The sequence below is a fragment of the Lissotriton helveticus genome, chromosome 5_1, assembly GCF_964261635.1.
Source record: "Lissotriton helveticus chromosome 5_1, aLisHel1.1, whole genome shotgun sequence".
NCBI lineage: Eukaryota > Metazoa > Chordata > Amphibia > Caudata > Salamandridae > Lissotriton > Lissotriton helveticus.
The window spans coordinates 1274108314-1274128245 of NC_136065.1; the positions used below are offsets into that span (position 1 = coordinate 1274108314).

Here is a 19932-nt window from a genome sequence, read left to right on the forward strand (position 1 = left end):
GGTTCAGCATATCCAGGGAGTCCTCAACACACGGGCGGACGCCCTGAGCCGTACTACCAAGGCGACACACGAGTGGGAACTACACCACACTCAGATTCGCGTCCTGTTTCAAAGGTGGGGCACTCCCACATTAGATTTGTTCGCAACGCAAAACAACTCAAAGTGCGTTCAATTTGCATCCAGATACCATCAACAGGGCTCCAAGGGAAATGCATTCCACATGGATTGGACAGGAAGGTTTGCATACGCGTTCCCTCCCTTCCCGTTGATACCGCGGATACTGCGCAAGATGAGATTGGAACCGTGCCGGATCATATTGATAGCACCAGCCTGGCCGAGACAGGCGTGGTTTTCAGACCTACTTCTTTTGTCGAGGGGCGAAAAAATCCAGCTCCCGACATTTCAAGACCTCATCTCCATGAAAGAAGGGCAAATTCTGCATCCGAATCTGCAATCTCTAAAATTGTCAGCATGGAACCTCACGAGCGGGAGTTTCAAAATCTAGATATTTCGCAAGAATGCAGACATGTTCTCTCACAAGCTAGAGCTGTATCAACAAACAAAACATATGCAGCGAAATGGTCCCGTTTTTGCCATTGGTGCAGCAGACAAAACTTGCATCCGTTTGAAGTACAACCTGAAGGTATCCTTCCTTACCTGCTGTCGCTATCTAAGGCAGGTCTGTCGCATGCCTCGGTCAAGGTACACTTGGCAGCAATATCGCGCTTCCGGCGGAAGCCAAATGAAACATCTCTCTGGTCCTCCAGAATAATAAAGGAGTTTATCAAGGGACTTTTTAGGGTTTATCCACCCATCCAACGCCCTCCTGTGCCGTGGCACCTCAACACAGTACTATCGCAGCTTATGAGGCCTCCTTTCGAGCCTATTCACAAGTCAGATTTGCAGTTCCTGTCATGGAAAACGGCCCTCCTTCTCGCCTTAACATCAGCAAGGAGGGTTAGTGAAATCCAGGCCTTTTCAGTGGAGGAACCCTTCTTACAATTTCGTCAAGACAGGGTTATACTAAGGACAAATCCTACCTTTATTCCCAAGGTGGCAACATCTTTTCACCTCAATGAACCCATTATTTTGCCTACTTTTTTCAGCAATCCTTCATCGGAGGCAGAAAGAGCCTTACACTCTTTAGACATTTCCAGATGCCTAAAGTTCTACATTGAAAGGACAAAAACGTTCCGCAGGTCCAAGCAATTGTTCATTGCTTTTGAAGGGCAAAGGAAGGGTCTTCCTTTGTCAAGACTGAGTATTGCCAGATGGATCTCCTCAGCTATCCTGAAATGTCATGAAAAAGCGGGGAAGCCGCTAGATTCTAAGGTACATGCACATTCCACAAGGAAGATGGCAACTTCGATGGCCTTGTTTGCAGGAGTGGCGCTGCCTGACATCTGCAGAGCAGCAACGTGGAAGAGCGTGCACTCATTTACGAGACACTACTGTCTGGACACTGCGTGGAAAGAGGACACGGCAGTGGGACAAGCTGTTCTGAAACGTCTTTTTCAGTAAGGTATGACATAATGGCATGATTTGTTGTCTATGCAATACTTTGATTTATGTGTCAACATGCATTTATCGTATTTCTTATATACTGATGTGTATTGTTATACCTTTGTCTTACGGCAGAGCTTCCTTTTTAGTTCTGTCCTGGAAACGCTACAAATTTGGTGAGCACTGCTTACTACTCTGATACAAGCATGTGAATCTATGAAAGATGTAATACTGGAGAAGGAATTAGTTACTTACCTGTACACTATAGTTCTCCAGTATTATCTTTCATAGATTCACATGCGCCCGCCCACCTCCCCGTTTCTCAGGCAGATCCTGTTTCTCGGTATTTATCCATGTCTCTCACTCGGGGACGGAAATCTGAGGCAGGAAGCTTCTGCTGGGGAGTGTGAGGGCAGGGCAGCAATGCTGATTGGCTGGCTTTTGGTCCAAACAAAGATATGGTCTGGTTACCAAATAATACAGCCCCTATGGGGATTTTCTATGCAGTTTTTCTTCTCTATGATACTGCTTGGTCATTCTGTTACCGTGAGACTCCCACCATGACGACGGGGAAGATACAAGCATGTGAATCTATGAAAGATAATACTGGAGAACTATAGTGTACAGGTAAGTAACTAATTCCTTTCTTACCTGTAACTCCAGTTCTGTAGTAGGGGTATCTCTGTTATAGTCATAAGCCCCCGCCCTCCTCCCCGGTGGAGAAAAGGATGGAATATTGAATGCTACAGGTCTAGCTTTATACACCTCCAAAAAGAACTGAAAGTGGAGGGAGTTGCTGTGCATTCTGGGATACCGAGAGTTCTGGAAACTTTCCTTAAAGGCACGGTATCCCTTTTTAAGCCACATAATGGCAGCCTATGGGGGCTTGTCTGTCCATCCCTTCCTCTCTATCATTCCAAGGATTTGGTGAAGGGGTAAGTTTCTCTATGGGTGAAACTTGGCAGACTGTGCTGAATATGATATTGATGGGATGTCTTTTGCATTTCTAGTTGAAGTACTGGACAGTGTAGCCTTGCATGTATAGGCTGCATTATTTGTCTTTAATTCTCTCTAAGTGTCTATGCAGGACTGCACAGAAGACAGTTTAAGAGATTATTTTTGATTGCTCCGGGGTCCCCGCACATGAGCGGGGCTAATTACTAGATTATGACTATAACAGAGATACCCCTACTACAAAACTGGAGTTACAGGTAAGAAACTACTCCTTCTCATGTTAGAAATGGGAATACATTGTTTATTTTGGGTCATCTTCTGATGGCTGGGAGTTATTCACAATTAAAGTAATCTATAAAATATGCAACCTTGGAGAAATAGTGTTACAGGCAAGTAACTGTGTTCCTAAATGCATTCCATCATAGAAATGCCCTCAAGTAATCATTATTTGGTTAATCTATTCTCCTTGCATGTCCCTCATGCTCTCTGCTTCCTCAGTCTAACGTCTCCCTACACTTTTTTCTATTTTTGACCACTCCTGACCTCTGTTTCTTTTGCTCTCTCTTCTTGCCTAATGTTTCCTCATCAATCTCTCTTTTTCTTTTTGTGGCCTTCACTGTAAGCAATGTTTCTGTGTTCTCCTTGTCATTGTCAGTGTTTCTTAAACCAAGTCCATCTCGCTCTTTCTCCCTGGCTGAGTCCTTCTCCAGCCTACCCTCTGCCCAATCTGTTTACTCAATATCCCTGTTTGTTACTGTGTCTCTCATTCCACATCTCTGGCTCTACTAGACTGCTGACATGGGTCTCACAGAGAACATTGGTGACAGTGGTCTCCGATTCGAGCTTTGGTTCAGGCGCCGGAAAACCAGAGAGTCCTTCACCTTCCAGGCAGGCAGTGTGGAAGCCAAGAACCGCTGGACCACTGTGACTGCCCAGCTGTTGTGGCACCAGGCCACTGAGAACAAAGGTGAGACAGTTTGTTCAAATAACACACATTATGACACTAGGTCACTTTTAGGGTTGAAGGGGTTGCAAAAAAGTATTTAACATAATTGTTAACATAACCCACAATCATACCTAGAACATAGCCTGTACCAAAATGTAGTAGAACGCCTTCAGCATCAGCTATGATCTAACCCATCACATAAAAAAGCAATGTTTGTTTACGACACTCTGTTATACCAGCGCTGGCACATTCGTTGATGGTTGGGTGGCATAGGGGCTACTCCTAGAAAAATAATCCTCTGTCCAGCATAAATTGGATGGGTGATTGAACTATATATGTAGTATATTGTCTTCACATGTCTCATTGCTCTCACATTTCTCTGTTCTTTCCCCAGCCTCTCCCTGGTTAACCTTACCTCTCATTGGCTGCTCTTACATTATCTTTTCTGGCAGAATGTCTCTCTCAGTCCATCATCTCCATCTCACTGATCTCATTCACTTGAATTGTAACCTCCCGATGTCTCTCCTCTCTCTCTCTGTGTACAGAGCGTCATTCTCCAGAGCTGATGTCCGTAGGTCTGGGCAGCAAACCATTCCTAGATATCAAAGCAAGTTTTGGAGCACTCAGCGAGAGGACAATCAATGCTTTGTTGACAGCGAGAGGTAAACCTGGATGACCGTCTGCATAAAATGTGCTCCCAAACCATGTTCGAAACATAAAGCACCCTTCTTTCTGCCATCCTATGTTTCATGTACACGCCCGATTAGGTATCTAATCATAACTGAACTCTATAAAGAATGTTCCAATTTTTTCCACCTTTCTGAGGCTGCTCGCTTGTAAGCTGGGTCGAGCAGCTAAATTAGACACATATGAAAGGTTCTTCCTTCCTCTCTCTTCATGGATGCCTGATGTTCAAGGAAGCCCCACACCTTCCACTACTAAGAAAGCGTTCTGAATCCTTCTAGTGTGAAGTGAAGCTTAGTAGAAATAAATTATTTACGTGAGAAGCCTGGACAGAATGTTTTTTTTAATAGGGTGAAAGTGTAGCCATGCTGCTGTCTGCCTGTGTGACATTCAGCAACCCTAGGCAAGAGTGTTTACTTTGGAAGCTGTTCAAGGTATTCAACGTTACTTGTGAAAAGTGTTTGCTTTTCTTTAATCATTCACTCTTTTCAGTGAATTCTGTAATCTCCAATCCAGTCTTGAGGTGCGAGTGCTGTAAATTTGAATGCAGCAGAATGTTATTATAACAGAAAGCTCCAATCTTGTTTACCATGAAACCCTTCTGTGTTGGTTGAGGACTGGTGCCTGGTCTAGATGGGCTTCACAGGGTTTGTTCCTGATCAATCCTTCTACTTCAATCAAGACAGTCTCTGGAGACATCTTTCAACTCAACAATTTGGTGACAACCATGCCTAAACCACAATGATAGCGAACAACCTAGTTGAATTGAAGAACCCACACTTCTTAAAAAGAAACCGGGTATGTCCACAATGTCTGTGAATCTTGCCTACAATTTTTGTTAGCACCTTATTTTATTGAAACATCGCCACCCTGCACCATTAGTTTCAACAATGTCACTGTTCTTTTGGACTTCTCTCATGCTATGCACTACTGCTAACAAGCACATCCTCGCGCCTAATAGACAGTCTGGCCTCAGATGCTTCACGCAGTATTGTGCTTTCACTCACCCTAGCTAGGAAGGGTAGAACAAGACATCTGACAGCTGCTTGATCTCACCTCAGTGCGAACCCAATCTCGTAAGGGTACTAGTGTTATGCTAAACAAACCTCCAAATCGGGTCACAGATCAGCACGGCCACCACTTAATGTGCAGAAGCACATTGCAGCACATGCGCATTGACTTACAAAGTGCATCACACCATCTGTTGGCTTACGTCTCATTATTCTGCAAACATGAAGCATAAATAAACAGATCATCGGTGTGAACGTTTGTCAAAATGAAGCATTTCAAATATATAGCACCACATTGCAAGCCCTCAAATATTGCTATTCGACATGAATATATCTCTATCAATAATTACTGCACCCATTTTTCTTTTGCATTCAGCTTCTCTTCTCATAGAGTGGGAAGACTGAGTTGACATTTTTGAAACTGAATCCAGACATTAGATCTTCCAACGGCATAAAAGAATGATCTGTTGCCTGCTACCCTTGGAAAGGAGACAGCATATATTTAAATATCTACCTCCGGTAATTGATGAGCAAGGAAATGAAATACATGATGTTTACGAAGAAGCAAAACTGTGTTTGGAAACAAGGTCCTCAAAATATGTAAATGTAATAACGTGTCGACATAATTTCTACACGCAACTGCAGAAGCCTATGGATTTGTTGTTGAATTTCTATCCAGTTTGAGAGACCTTGCTTCTAAATGTCAGTTTGGTGCTATACAGAAGAACTGATTAAAGATCAGGTCATAGTGCAATGTGCGAGGTGCAGGAACATCCTTGGTCAGCTAGCAGTGCTTGTTTAAGGGAGCTATCACAATTGCCAAAGTGGTGGAAGAACCAGAAAAATGTATGAAAGACATACACATAGACTATAGAGGTGGTGGTAAATGATAGTAAGACATTTTATTTTATTTTGGGGTGGGTGACTACAAGGAACAGTCACAACTCTTGTTAGGTTGAACCCTCAAAACGATAGAGCATGGGTTGGATACACTAACCAGGTTCATCCTCGTCAAAGATTTCACCTTCTGACTTTAGTCCTTCATGTCCTAATCCACCATAGGAGTACACTTCTGAAGCCCTTCAGGACCCTGGGGGAGGCCCTTACAGACTCACAGGGTGTCAGGCAGAGGCCAAACAGTAGGGTCTGGTCGAATCGAGATCCAGTAGCCACTGGTCAGCTGTGCAGTTGCAGGGAAAGGCCTCTTGTAGCTTGTTGTGTCCCTGTAGCTACACAGACGGTCAGCCTTATGACCCTTAAAGCACACTGCTTTGTCCTGAGTACAAGAGGGAGAGCAGTTCCAGTCTTGTAGGTCCTTCTCATGTCTCAACAGGTTCAGTCCCCTTCTGATCTTCCTCAGGTCATGTAGTGTTCTATAGTGGGTGCCTGGAGATGCCACATTTATGCCTAGCAGAGGCTAGTGGGTGGGAATGGCTCCTGGGCAATCCCTAACCAATGGGGTAAAAGTTCTTGGAGTCAACCAAACCCACTTTAGGCTTTTTCAAGATGGCTGAAGTCTTCGGCTTCACAAAACATAGGCTATGAGGGTTGGGGATATGTGTAGGGAATACAGTATAGTAATCCCAGTGTCCTCCCATATCGAACACTACAATCCAGTTTGGGGAATCACTATACTCCCAATACCCCAGAGGCAAAAGTCAGAAATCGGAAGCAGAGTTTACCAGCAACCAATCAATGAATACACAAGAATTGTTTTGCCATCCTTTTGACGTCCCTTGAAGTGCGTCCCAAGTGTTATATGTAAAACCCTACAGACTTGTCAAGCAGGATTTTACAATCAAGCAGGTTTTCACACTGTAATATCCAAAAAGATGCTCTCATCTTTATCCTGCATATTCTGTCAAGTTCAGAGGGATTTTCTCTGCCCATGCAGGTCAGCATATTGTTTGTTCCTGGGCATTTCACACCCATTCATATCTATTTAAAAGCGTATTACTGGCTGGCAGAAGGGGGAGAGCAAATGCAAACAGACCTCCATAGACTTTAGGCAGGTAAAAGCCAAGTTTCTAAAATTATTTTAATATTCATCAACAATCCGACTTCACTATTCAATTGGATTTTGAATAACTTTTAAAAGTAGTTGCTTATTTTTCTAGCGGTTTTGTGACAAAAATTAGCATTATTAAATGTAATAATGTTGCCCGATGTTTTCCTATGAAACTGCCAGCCTTGCTACAGTGAAATATCTTTTGCATCTTTGTAAGGACATATTTGATATTACATTTCTACTTGTCCTACTTTTAAATACAATGACTTCTGCCTTCTGGGAAATAAGGACTACATTTGGACGATTTATAAATATTTAGAAGTAAGGGTTTGATCTATCAAAAGGGGTTATTTTGACAGGTTGAATTTGCAGCTTAAAACTGCAGTAGTCAAGCTACAAATTCTAGGCCTCCAGTCATGCTACTGTCACTGTAATGGGTGGCAGAATGTGTTCTGCAGTCCACTAGTGACATTTAACTTACAGCCCTGGGTACACTTTGTACCATATACTAGGGACTTATAGATAACTTAAAAATTCCAATCAGGGATCTGCCGATTAATGTTACCATGTTGAAAGCAGGAGCACACGACTTTATCACTGGTTCGCAGGGGAAAGTGCAAAGAGACCTACAGCCCATCCGGGGTGACCCTGGAGAAAAAGCAAATTTCCTACACTGATGAAAAGGCAGATAGATGAAGGGAATAGTAGAAGGAAAATAATGTGCTTATTTCAAAACGAAATCACAACAATAGACAAAATGTGAGCACACACACCCTTGGGTTAAGCCTTGTCATAGATGTGGAATTATTTTTAATTCGGGCAAGTCAAAAAACTGCTTTGCAGTGGGAGAAGAATGTCGCAATAGTGGTAAAAAAAAGGCCATTTTGCCAGAATGTGCAGAGAAGATGGCAGGAACCAAGTTTCAGTGGACAGTCAGCAGAGTGTGCTCAGTATTGAGGGACAAGAAGCTGAGGAAAAGGCAGAATATGTAAATGCAGTGGAACATCACGGAAAACTAATCAGACTTTAGGCAGTGTCCACAATAAGAGGCAAAGAATATACACTGATGGTGGACTCTCATTCCTTGTGTATGATAATTAAAAACTTCCTAGCAATCGTAAAGAAAAGTTTCAGTTCTATTCGGGATCCGACATTTGAAGGCTAACGCAGGTACCGAGCGGGTGCCTAGCATACAGGGGGGTGTGCCATTTTGCTACCGTCCCCCTCCCGATACCCATGGTGCTCTAATTGTTAGCACTTTGTTATAAACTTGGTTCCACTCCAATGTGACGGAATCTTGATACAGTGTTTTTTACAAAACAATCTCTTTTAACACTTGTAACCCCAGGCTAGGGTGGGCCTTAGCGCGCCCATACCACCGGGGCCCATCACTATATTTCATCACACTTTATTTCACTGGTCCTGACGAACGCCTGATATACCATTATCACATAGGCAGAAACATGTTGACCACACATTAGGATAAATCTGGACTTTTAATTTTGGGCCTTTATCCCACACTTTTGTTTTCATTCATGTCCAATTGGCAAAAATAATACATTTCTTTTTTGACACAATTGGGACATTTTTAACTCACTTAATTCACACTTCATGCACAACAACAAAAAACAGCTCCACGGAAACCTGGCGTTTGCAGCACACTAGGGTGGCATTCGGCCACTCCTGGTGGGGCCCGATGATGAAGTATGTTACCAACTAGGTTGGTGAGTGAGGGCTTTCTGAACAACCCAAAGAGGTTCCCCTCACAGTTGACTGAGACTGTGAGTGTTGCTACATGCTTGCTCTTTTTCTAGTCTACATTGGTATGACGCTCCTTTGTTGTTTTTCCGACCCCCCAGTTCTATTAAGGACACTGAGGCAAAGATAATGCATCAACTTTTTTCTTTATTTTCTCCAGAAACTTCTTAAAAGTCAAAACCATAAACTATGCTTCACATGTACCAATAGTCCTACCAACCATCAGCCAGCTATCCCTTCAATAAATGTGATCACTTCCTACCCCTCCACTTTCTTCGCATGACAGCCTCATGAACTTTAAATCTGCCAAATCACTCACTTCTTTGTTCATCCCTGATAAGCAAACATTTCACTGTCAGACACCATGACCACCCATTCTCACCTAGATATTACCAACAAATGCATGTATTGTATACCATTACTGTATTAACCATTGTAATCAGATTATGTACTATACAACAAGAGTAATGTAGTCCTAAAGGTCATCATCTGCTTTAACATCCAAAGATCACAAACTGAATGCTTGGATTCTGTGAGGAGTGATAATACTTGCCTTTGTGTCCCTAATAGAATTTGAGCTTTCCTTAATGAATGCTAGGAATGTGTTCATTCTGTCAGGACCTGAGGTGAGGATTGTACATGTTCAAAGCTTACTTAGCACCAACGAGCATACATCCACAAGATGTTTGAAATAAAGCCTTCTAAATGTGCAATCTTAGGCTCGGTCTGCCACATTCATTATGCTTTCCAGCCTCACCCCTAGTGAAAATGCTTTGGAAACCATAGCACCTCTAGCTGAATGAGCTCCAAAAACGTTGATATTAATACCTTCATCCTGCATGACCTTGAGATGTCTGCGAAGAGGAATGGAACATTGGTGCTTTCCTATTGGCTTCCATTCATCAGGTACCCTCTGATATTCTTTCAAGCATTCCATCACACATAGCTTTGGTTAGTCCCTAAATGCTGGATACTTTACTCAAATGAATGTATATTTTTAAGGCAACCTTTCAATAAGCAATAAATAATTACTAATAAATGGACAGTATAGATCAGAAAGAACCACAAATTATTTATCAAAAGTACAACAATTGGCATATAAGTATTTTAACAATAGAGAACATTATAATAATCATACACTCCCTTTCGTATCTGTCATACAAACTCACATGCACACTGAATGCAAATTTAAAAACATTGATAGAATGGTAACATTTTGTTCATCAGTTGTAAATTGACAATATATAAAACAGATTCTTTTTTTTTATTTTATTTTTTTAATTCTTTTTATTTTAGTAGTAAAACAAACACGGTCAGCAAGTTACATCATACTTGAGTCTGTTACGGCACCAATGATACATTGACATTTTAGTATATTCCTCACATACAAAGCTATAGAGAAAACAATTTTATTCTATGTCTTCTAAGCCAGTTTGTGGGGCATACGGAGGCTTGCAGATGTTTCCTCTAAAGTCATTCCAGCATGTCCATATTTCCCCCCATTTCCGAGGGCACCCTCTTGCTGCGTACACAGTCTTTTCTTGCAGCATACACCAATCCATGTCGCTTTGCCAGTCTATCAGTTTCGGTGGATTGGGGGCACCCCACAGTCTAGCAATGTTCCTCTTTGTCACCATCTGTCCAAGTGTCACCCATATTTTCCCTTTTGGAGACAGGTCCGTGGGCTCCCAGAGGTTCAGGAGACACCTCTTAGCCTCTGGGCGAATCTCTACTTCGCACACCTCCTGCATACATTGCACCACCCGTCTCCAGTATCTTTGCACCCCAGTATCTTTGCACCTTCGGGCAGTCCCATAGTATATGGAAAAAGGTGCCCGTTCCACCACACCCTCTCCTGCAGATCCCTTCACCTCCCCTCCCCATCATTTGTAGTCTCTACATGAAATATATACTCTGTGCAGTATTTTCAGTTGAATTAGTCGCAGTCGAGCCGAGATCGCCACCTCCCGTGGGGAGGCAAGAGCATATGACCATTCTTCCTCATCTATCTCAAGCCGGTCAGCGACCCATTTCTCTTTTAGGGGGAGGAGCATGTCAGGGGGGTTATTGATGAATTTTTTGTATGTGAGAGAGATGGCGTGTTCTGTCATGTGTCCATCTAGTAATCTGTCTTCGAGTGGGGAGATCTGAGGTAGTGTAGTCTCTGGTGGAATGTTCGCCTGCAGGGAGTGTCGCACTTGCATGTATCGAAAGTATTCTGTTTGTGCAAGTTCGTATGTTTCTTGTGTCCCTTTAGGGTCCCAGATGTCTTTGATTTGTGAGATTCCTATCAGGTCCCAGTTACGGAACCCCTTAGTGTGCCCCAAGTTGCCCAGTTTTTCGGAGGCCCATAGAGGAGTGGCCATGGTGAGGACGTCCGACCACCCGAGTTTCCGCTGTGCAATGTGCCATATCTGTACTGAGTGTTGTGTCGGTCCCGTGAGTTGGTGTTTGCCTGGTTTGGAGTAGAGTGCAACCTCATAATTCCTCCCAGGTAGTAACCATCTGTCCATCCCGTATCCGGGATCGTTACCGTCACTGTACGTTCCCTGGTTAATCGCTGAGAGGTGGGCTGCCCAGTAATATTTACGGATGTCTGGGAGGGCTATCCCACTGTCGTACCATTCCAGTGTGAGTTTGCGCAATGCGATTCTAGGCGCTCCGGCCCAGAGGAGGTCACGCTGCGCCGCCTCAATTGCTACAAAATACGAGTTGGGTACCAGGTCTGGATAGGTCTGTAAGGCGTAAAGAAATCTTGGCAGTGCCATCATTTTAAAAAGGGCTGCTCGGCCCAGCAATGACAGTGGAAGTTGCTGCCAGGATTTGGCGTCGCGTTGGAGCCGCCTCAGAGGTGGTAGTAGGTTTCTTTCATACAGCAGAGTCTTGTCTGTGGAGACGAAGACTCCTAGATATTTGAAACCGTCCTCTGCCACTGTTATAGGACAAGTGGCGGGGAGCCTCGGGGGGTCACCATGGAGAACATAGAGATGAGATTTGCTCCAGTTGATACGAAATCCGGAGTTACGCTCGAAGCTCGTGAAAATATCAAGTGCCGCCATTATAGATCTTCGCGGTTTGGAGAGGTACAGAAGGATATCGTCGGCGTACAGGGAGATTTTGTCTTCCCATCCTTCTGCCCAGGCTATCCCTTTAAGGTAAACATCCTGCCTTCTCCAGGCCGCGAGCGGTTCAAGGGAAAGCACGAATAGAAGGGGAGAGAGAGGGCAGCCTTGTCTAGTCCCTCTCTCCAAGGTAAAAACCTCAGAGACCTTGTTATTTACAAGCACCTGGGCCAGCGGTTCCGTATAGAGGAGACGGATCCAAGTTAAACAATTAGGTCCAAAGCCCAATTTACGCAGTACTGCAATCATGTAGGGCCATTCTAAGGTGTCAAATGCCATATTGGCGTTGAGCGAGACCACCACCGCATCTTCTTGCAACCTATGGCGTTGCCCCAGTACCCCGTTGAGACGTCGGATGTTAAGTGCGGTGTTGCGATGGGGCATAAACCCTGATTGATCCGGGTGGACCAGGGTAGGCAGGACCGATTGAAGCCGGTTTGCGAGCTTTTTGGCTAGAATTTTTGGCTCCGCGTTGAGCAGCGAGATTGGTCTATATGAGGCGCAGGACTCTCTAGGTTTCCCCTCCTTAGGTATTGCCACTATGGTTGCTATGCGTTGGTCTCGTGGCAACAGTCCCGTCTCTTTGCTTGTTTCAAACATATGTTTAAGGTGTTTACTGAGGGCATCCGGTTTTAGCTTGTAGAGCTCTATTGGGAGGCCGTTGGGTCCTAGGGCTTTGCCCGGGCGAAGTTCTGCTATAGCACGTTGGAGTTCAGCGACATCAAGCGGGCTCTCAAGGGCTCCCCGATCCTTATCCGATAGGCAAGGCATTCGGATATCTGTCAGGAGGGCTACCGAGTCCTCCTCTGGACGGTCCGACTCCCGACTGTAGACCTGTTTGTAGTGTCGCGCAAATTCAGCCACTATCTCCTGGGGCTCAGTAACTACAGTCCCCGATGCCGTGTGTATTTCTGGCACTACTTTCCTGGCCTGTTGCTTTTTATCAAGCCATGCTATAAGTTTCCCGGCTTTGTCGCCCTGGTCGTATATCCTACCCATCTTGTGTCGAGCTACCGTTTGGGCTTCCTGAGTAACCAGTTCTCTATATTCTGGTGTTTTAAGCCGCAATCTATGTCGCACCTCTGTGGCCCCGTCGTCACGCGCTTCCCTCTACAGCACCACAAGACCTGCTTCAACTGAGGCGACCTGTTTTTCTTTATCTTTCCGCTTGCCTGAAATGGCCGATAGCGCCTCCCCTCTAATCACGGTCTTAAAGGCCTCCCACAGGGTGACAGGGGATTCCACCGATCCAGTATTACTTTCGAAGTACTGGGAAATTGACCTGGATAGCTTCCTCCTAATGTCTTCGTTCTTTAAATGCCAGGCATTTATTGGCGCAACGCAGCCCTCACGTCGGGTCCCGAATGTTATGTGTGTAAAGACCGGTGAGTGGTCCGATATGCCACGGGTTAGGTGCGTCGCTTCTTGTACTGTTGTGTCGTGTTGTATTAGAGTAAGGATGTAGTCAAGGCGGGAGAATGAATGATGTGGCCCAGAGAAGAAGGTGACTATCTGCCGGGTGAAGCAGGCGCCATACGTCTGTAAGCCCGAAGGCCTCCAGGAAGTCCGCCAGCCATTTCTGCCCCTGAGGTATGTCTCTGGGAGGACTTCTGTCCAGGGTCCCTGACACCACAGCGTTATAGTCTCCTCCCATAACCAATTGACCATCGGGGAGGGAGAGTAGCAGTTTGCCCAGATCTGTGTAAGCTTGAGTTTGGAGGCCAGGCGGGATATATACAGAAAGTAGGTTCAGTTTGTAACCCTCCCATCTTCCGGACACTACTGCAAAGCGGCCCTGCGGGTCTGTGTGAAGGGGCAGTGAGCGACGCAACAAGATCCCTACGCCCCTAGAGCCGGAGGTGAAGCCAGAGTGAATTGCAAGAGTGTATCCCCATCTATTGAGAGCCTGACATGTGTTTCCCATAAGATGCGTTTCTTGCAGCAGGACTGCGTCCGGCTGGTACCGTTTAATGAACTGTAGGACTATGGTACGTTTAAGTCTATCTCCTAACCCATTGACATTCCAGCTCAGAACTTTGAGACTTTTCTCCCATCTCTTAGCCATAACCGTTACTGTGTGAGATGACCTGTCCCCGCACATCGGTGCCTCCATCGACTCTGTCATTACGCACTATACTTGACCGTAAAACCTTCCCAACTCCCCTTCCCTCCCTGCTCCCCTCCCAGCATGCACATTCAATACAAACATTTATCGTTGCTGCAAACATGTGGCCCCCCCTTCTCCCCCCTCAACTTCGCGCAGCTTTCCCTCCCTCCCTTGAAAAACAGACCCCCCACCCTGCTCCCTGCTCTGTGGGTTCCAAACTACCCACCATCCCAATTAGCAGAGCGCCTGTCGCCCAACCCTACCCCAGAGAGAGACCCCCTCCGAGGAAACTCTGTGTGGGAAAACGTGGGCCGGCCCCGTCCTTGGCCGCCATACCCGTATTGCCCCACTACGTTAGGTCCCTCAGGTCTAAAGTGCAACTAAAAACTGTTAGGAAGTCTCAGAGTCCCCGGGCAGACATGTGTGCTACCCAGCTTCAACGGCCCAAACATTTCAAAGAGTATTTTTTATACTTTACTGTTCGATGAATTCTGGCGCGAATGGTCGTGTCTTCATCGCGCTGTGTTGTCTCGGGCCGAGTCCCAGCGGGGACTGTTCGACCTGGATCGCCAGGATCGCTGGCTTTGCTCATCTCCTTCCGATCTCCCCACTGCCGATCCAGGGGAGGGGGCCCTGGTTTCCCGCCAGTTGCCGCCATCTCCCCCTGCCTGTGCCTCCAGCTCCGTTGTATCCAACCATTCCTGTACTGCTGTTGGTGACGTGAAGAAGAGGGTTTTACCTCCTGAGATAATTTTCAGCTTCGCTGGGAAAAACATCATATATTTAAATCCTCGTTCTCGGAGCGTCGCCTTAACCCCTTGGAAAGAGCGTCGTTCCTGCTGGACTTGAAGTGTGAAGTCTGGGAAGAACCGGACTGTAGCCCCTTCATATTGCAGGTCTCCCTGTTGTCTAGCGACCTGGAGGATTGCATCACGATCACGATAATTGAGTACTGTCGCGATGATTGTTCTCGGTGGGGTCCCTGGTTTGGGTTTCGGGATCGGAGCTCGGTGAGCCCGTTCGATGGTAAAGATCTTTTGGGCTTTAGGTGGCAAGGGATCAGGTCTTCCAGAAACAGCTCCAAACTATCTCCCTCAATTCCTTCCGGTACACCTACCACGCGTATGTTGCTCCTCCGAGCCCTCCCTTCCTGGCCCTCGAGCTTCAAAGTCATCTGCCGGTGTTGGTGAACGAGCCAGTTTACCCTGCCCTCCAGCCGTTTTTCAGAGGCCTGTAGCGCCTTGATGTCCACTTCGTTAGTCTTGGACCTTTCTGTGGTTTTCCCCAGGTCTGCGCGCAGCAAGTTCACCTCGATAGAGATTTTGTCCATTTTTGTCTCGAGGTTGGTGCCAAGGGTCTGGATTACAGTCATTATGGAAGTCAGGGAGAGTTCTGCCTGGTCCTTGCCGTCCTTTGCCGCCCCACCGGGCTGCGGCTGCGTTATTGGCACCGCGTATTGGTCCAGCTTGTTGGTTTGGGTCACTGTTCCCCCCTTGGGCCGCATGGCGGATCAGGGCGCTCCTGAGTCCAGTGGTGGTGCCGCCTGTGCGTGTCGGTAGCAGTCTATGGGTCCGCGCCGACGCAGGTCTCGCTCTGAAGTGTGGCCAGCGGCCGCCGCCGCCACGTGCCTCTCTCAGCGTATCTCCCGGGGCTGGAGCCTGCCTACGGATGTCCTGCGGTACTCTGGTCCGTGCCCCCTGCAGTAGAGCTGCCCAATGCTTCAAGGAGCCCGAGCCCTCAGTGTCCAGTCGTGCCAAGCAGCGTTCTGGGCCCTCGTGCTTCACTAACTATGGCCGCTTCCGCCCTGCGCCACCAGTGGGTCCTCTGAGACCCTTAACGCCGCTGTGGTTGGGTGCCGTATATCCCGCTGGGCGTCTCAGAGCTCGATATCAGGGCTGATATATCAAACCCCACCTTCGGGGCATATTTTGGCGTGGCCCGTCTTCCCCTCGTGTATATGTGGTGTTCGCTTGGGGCGGCAGTAACTCACGTGTCCAGCCCCGTAGGGACGGCGTCGGGTCGCGGCCTTCTATTCGGATCACTAGGCTCCCCCACAGCTGTCCACGCCTGTTTCCAGCACCTCTCCGACTCCAGCCAGGCCGCAGCCCGGGCGCCGCACGCTGGATGTGGCCACGCCCTCCGCCGACTCCGCGCCACACAGGCCTCGTTCGCGATGTAGGCCGCAGACCTGGGTCGCAGACCTGGGCCTCGATTTGGGCGGGCGGCGGCACCGGGGCTCCGGACCTCCACCCCCGGCCGGCCGCCGAAGCTCCGATCCCGTTGCGGCGCTCCTAGTGGGTCCCGGGGCTCCCCTCCAAGCGCGGAGATGTAGCACCTCGTCTGAGGGAGCTGAGGGCTCCGATGGCAGTGCGCTCCAGCAAGGATAAAGGGTCGGATTTGATGGGGACAACAACGGTCCCGGCGGAGCTCGGACTTTAGGCGGCCATTTTCGACGGCGCCTGGCCATATAAAACAGATTCAGTTGAGAACTAAGTGGCACAAATTCAAATGACTGGTGGTATTTTACGCACGTTTCAGCACTGCAGAGGTGTCTTTGTCAGGAAGAGGGCCACATTAGAGGACAATTGATGAATCTGTTGTCAAATGATATTGGGGAAACCAGTCGTTTTAGACAGTCATAGGGAACAAAGCAGTTCTTTGCCACGGCCATAGCCACGGTCCAGATAAGAATTTAGGCGTTAATGAATAGAGATCGGGGTAGTGCAGCGGTGTTCATAGTTGACTGATATTATCTTCTTTCACGTAATCGCCTGGAACAATTTCCAGGAGATTAAATGAATGAAGGAACCCCATATCTGGAGGCTCCCATCTGGGCGAAAATAATCTTCGAATGCTCATAACAGCATTTTATTGACTCAACTGCACTGTATCATGAACACCGCTGCGCTACCCCGTTCTCTATTCATTAACGCCTAAATTCTTATCTCCATTGCCATTCTGACCTACAGCAGACCTGCATGAAATATTGGAGGATTTTTATATATCAGCCATACACACAATATATCAACAGCATATCTGGCCCGTGGCTATGAGAACATACTTTGTGGTCTTTAATTCTTTCTGATCTATACTGTCCATTTATTAGTAATTTGTTATTGCTCATTAAAAGGTTGTCTTAAATCTATACATTGATTACTTTTTCCCTATTTTAAGGAATGTCATCTGAATTGTAGGGGGCCTCTTTCTTTGCGCTTATTTTACTCAATTGTGCATATTGGTACTTTTGAAGACAGTAAAGGTAATCCTGTCTGGAGTATACATCCTGCAGTAATGTCTAGTGCCCTTGTATCTGACTCTCTCCTGCTACAAAGCAAGCATAGTAACATCGCTAATTTACCAGATAAGTCTTTCCTGATCAAGTATTCGTTGTTTTGCCAGGAAAGGAACAAATTAAATACTTTATTGCCATCTCATAATTAATAATATGTTGGTACTGGGGGAAGTGACAATCTGATACATCTAAATAGTTTACACACTAATGGATGTTGCCACACCAGGGTCCCTTCGACGGGTAAGTGCCCCACTGATATGACAGATCTAAAGGTGTTTAACGACCTGTAAGCCATACCCTGGAGAGCCAGGTCTGTGAGGATGTCTGACTCCATTAGATTAAAGTGTTGTCACACACACCAACCCTGCCATTTCTTCCAAGCACATCTATACCTTTCGGTCATATTCTCTGCCCATGCTTTGTGTATGAGACCATCAGTGTGTTCTGATAGGCATGGGATGTACACTGCCTTTCTGGACTAGCAGGTGCAGACATCCCTCCAGATTCCTCTGAGTAAGATGATGGTGGGGTAGACAGATTGGAGAATCCCAAGAAAGTTACAGAAGAACTGGTAACCAGACTTGAGAGCTCCAAATCGGGGTGATGAGCACCACATCTGCTTTCTGTCACTTTATCTGCGCTGAGATTCTTGTGATCCTGGCAAAGGGAAGGCAGGCATAGCATTTCTCCTGATGCCAGTCCTGCAGGAAAGCATCTATTGCCACTGCCTCTAGATCCAGTCTTTAGCTGAAGAACCATGGTATTTGACAGTCTAGGCAGGAGGCAAATGGCTCCGCCAAGAAGGTACCCCAGATTTTGTTCGGTGTATCAAACATTGTAGTGTCCAGTTTCCACAAGCTTGAATCCTGTCGATACCTCGAGTTGTATTTCACGACTGTGTTGGTTCATCCTGGAAGATACTCCTCTGTCAACGCCACCTGATTCTAAAGGCAGAATTGGCAGAAGCCCTTCTGTAAGGACTCTTGGCCGTGTACCTCTCATATGGTTTATGTATCTCACAGCTGAGATGTTGTTTGAGATGTTGAGGTCTCTAAGAGGATACAGAACTGTGCTTTCTCCTTGGTCCAGCCCTTGATCATGAAGGAACCCGCCAGAAGTTCATGGCAACTTATCTGTAAGTGTTACTCTTAATCTCACCATCTTAAAGTGGTGGTAGACCAGCCACTCCTTAAAGTGTTGCAAGTTTATAACTGGACGGAAGCTTTTGTCCTTCTGCACCAGAAACAGATGGGAAACATCCTTTACAACGCAACTTTTACCACGCAGTGCCTTTACGACGCAACTTTTACAACGCAAACCATTACAACACATTGCGCTGGGGGGCGCTCTAGGATAGGGAATACGTTTAATTTACTATCCATCACCTTCCCTAGTGTCCACGGGGACTGGAGTTGGAATAGTAAATTAAACTATTAACTATCCAGCACCCCAAAGCGCTATGCGTTGTAAAGGTTTGCGTTGTAAAAACCGCGTTGTAAAGGCATGCGTGGTAAAAGCATGCGTTGTAATGTCATACATCCGAAACAGATTGCTATCAAGCCTCTGGGGTGTAAGGAGGTCCTTGTGATAGCAAGTTTTGCTCTAACTCTGCCACCTCCTCATCAACGAGACTGAGTTGTGCCTCATGGAGGACCAGAAGCAGGGTAGTATGGTTTAAAAGGGGAAGCCATAAAGTTCTATGTGGAATCCCATAACAGCTGGAGCACCCAGGTGTCTGAAGTTATTTGCCGCCAGTATGAGAGGAATTCTGCCAGCTTGTCCCCACTAGATCTTGAAGAAATGGAAGTGCAATTAGAATGGAATATAAATTGGCGTTGGACATGCCCCTTGAGAGACATCTGTTATCCCATGCTCTCCCTGTACTTCAGGAAGAGAGTAAGCCTCCAAATCCCCATTGATCCTTCCAGAATTCTCTCCAGGAGTATTGCCCTAGTTGGAGGCTGTTGAAGGGGCGGGCAGCCGAGCACCCCCTTCCTCTGCTGGCCCTAAGAAAACCCTAGTGGCAAGCACTTTTTTAAAAGAGGCCTGGGCATTGTCAGGGAGGTGAAGGTTGATACAAATTTACAGAGCTCCTTTATAAATGGGCCTCTGAAGTAGGCTCCAAATGCAACTGTCCATGCTTCCAAAGAAGCGGGATCCTCCTTTTGGCAGTGTACCTTGAATAACAGGGATCGGCACAGTTCTGCTGAGATGGCGTAGTTAGCGTTCCTAGGAATATTATTGCTTGTTGGGCTCAGCCCTGTAAGGTCTCAGGGCCACCACATAAGCAGCTACTTTGCTGGGACACCTTCTATTGAACTGGGGTCATATAGATCCCCTGGGCTCAGCATATGGAACTGAGAGGTGTCTCTTGGGGTGTCCTTGGGATGAACCGGACTGGTGGTGTCACCAAAAGAGCGCCACGGTCTGTGGGGTTCTTGGGCACCACCAGAGTTTGAAGAATCCATCAGGTCGTACCCCAGTGTAAGTGTGCTTTTCTGTCCGAGGGTATTCTATAGCCAGGAAGACCTTTTTGGCCATCAAAAGC

General features: G+C 46.6%; 1 protein-coding gene across 2 annotated transcripts in view; it reads left to right on the forward strand.

The window, feature by feature from the left end:
• Nucleotides 1–19932, forward strand: part of ARHGEF40 (Rho guanine nucleotide exchange factor 40) — a 382900-nt gene that overhangs the window by 310094 nt on the left and 52874 nt on the right. For both annotated transcript variants that reach the window (XM_078644086.1, XM_078644087.1), the window contains exons 19-20: nucleotides 3247–3424; nucleotides 3949–4065. In XM_078644086.1, coding sequence (XP_078500212.1) covers nucleotides 3247–3424; nucleotides 3949–4065 — 295 coding nt within the window. The remainder of the gene's footprint in view (nucleotides 1–3246; nucleotides 3425–3948; nucleotides 4066–19932) is intronic.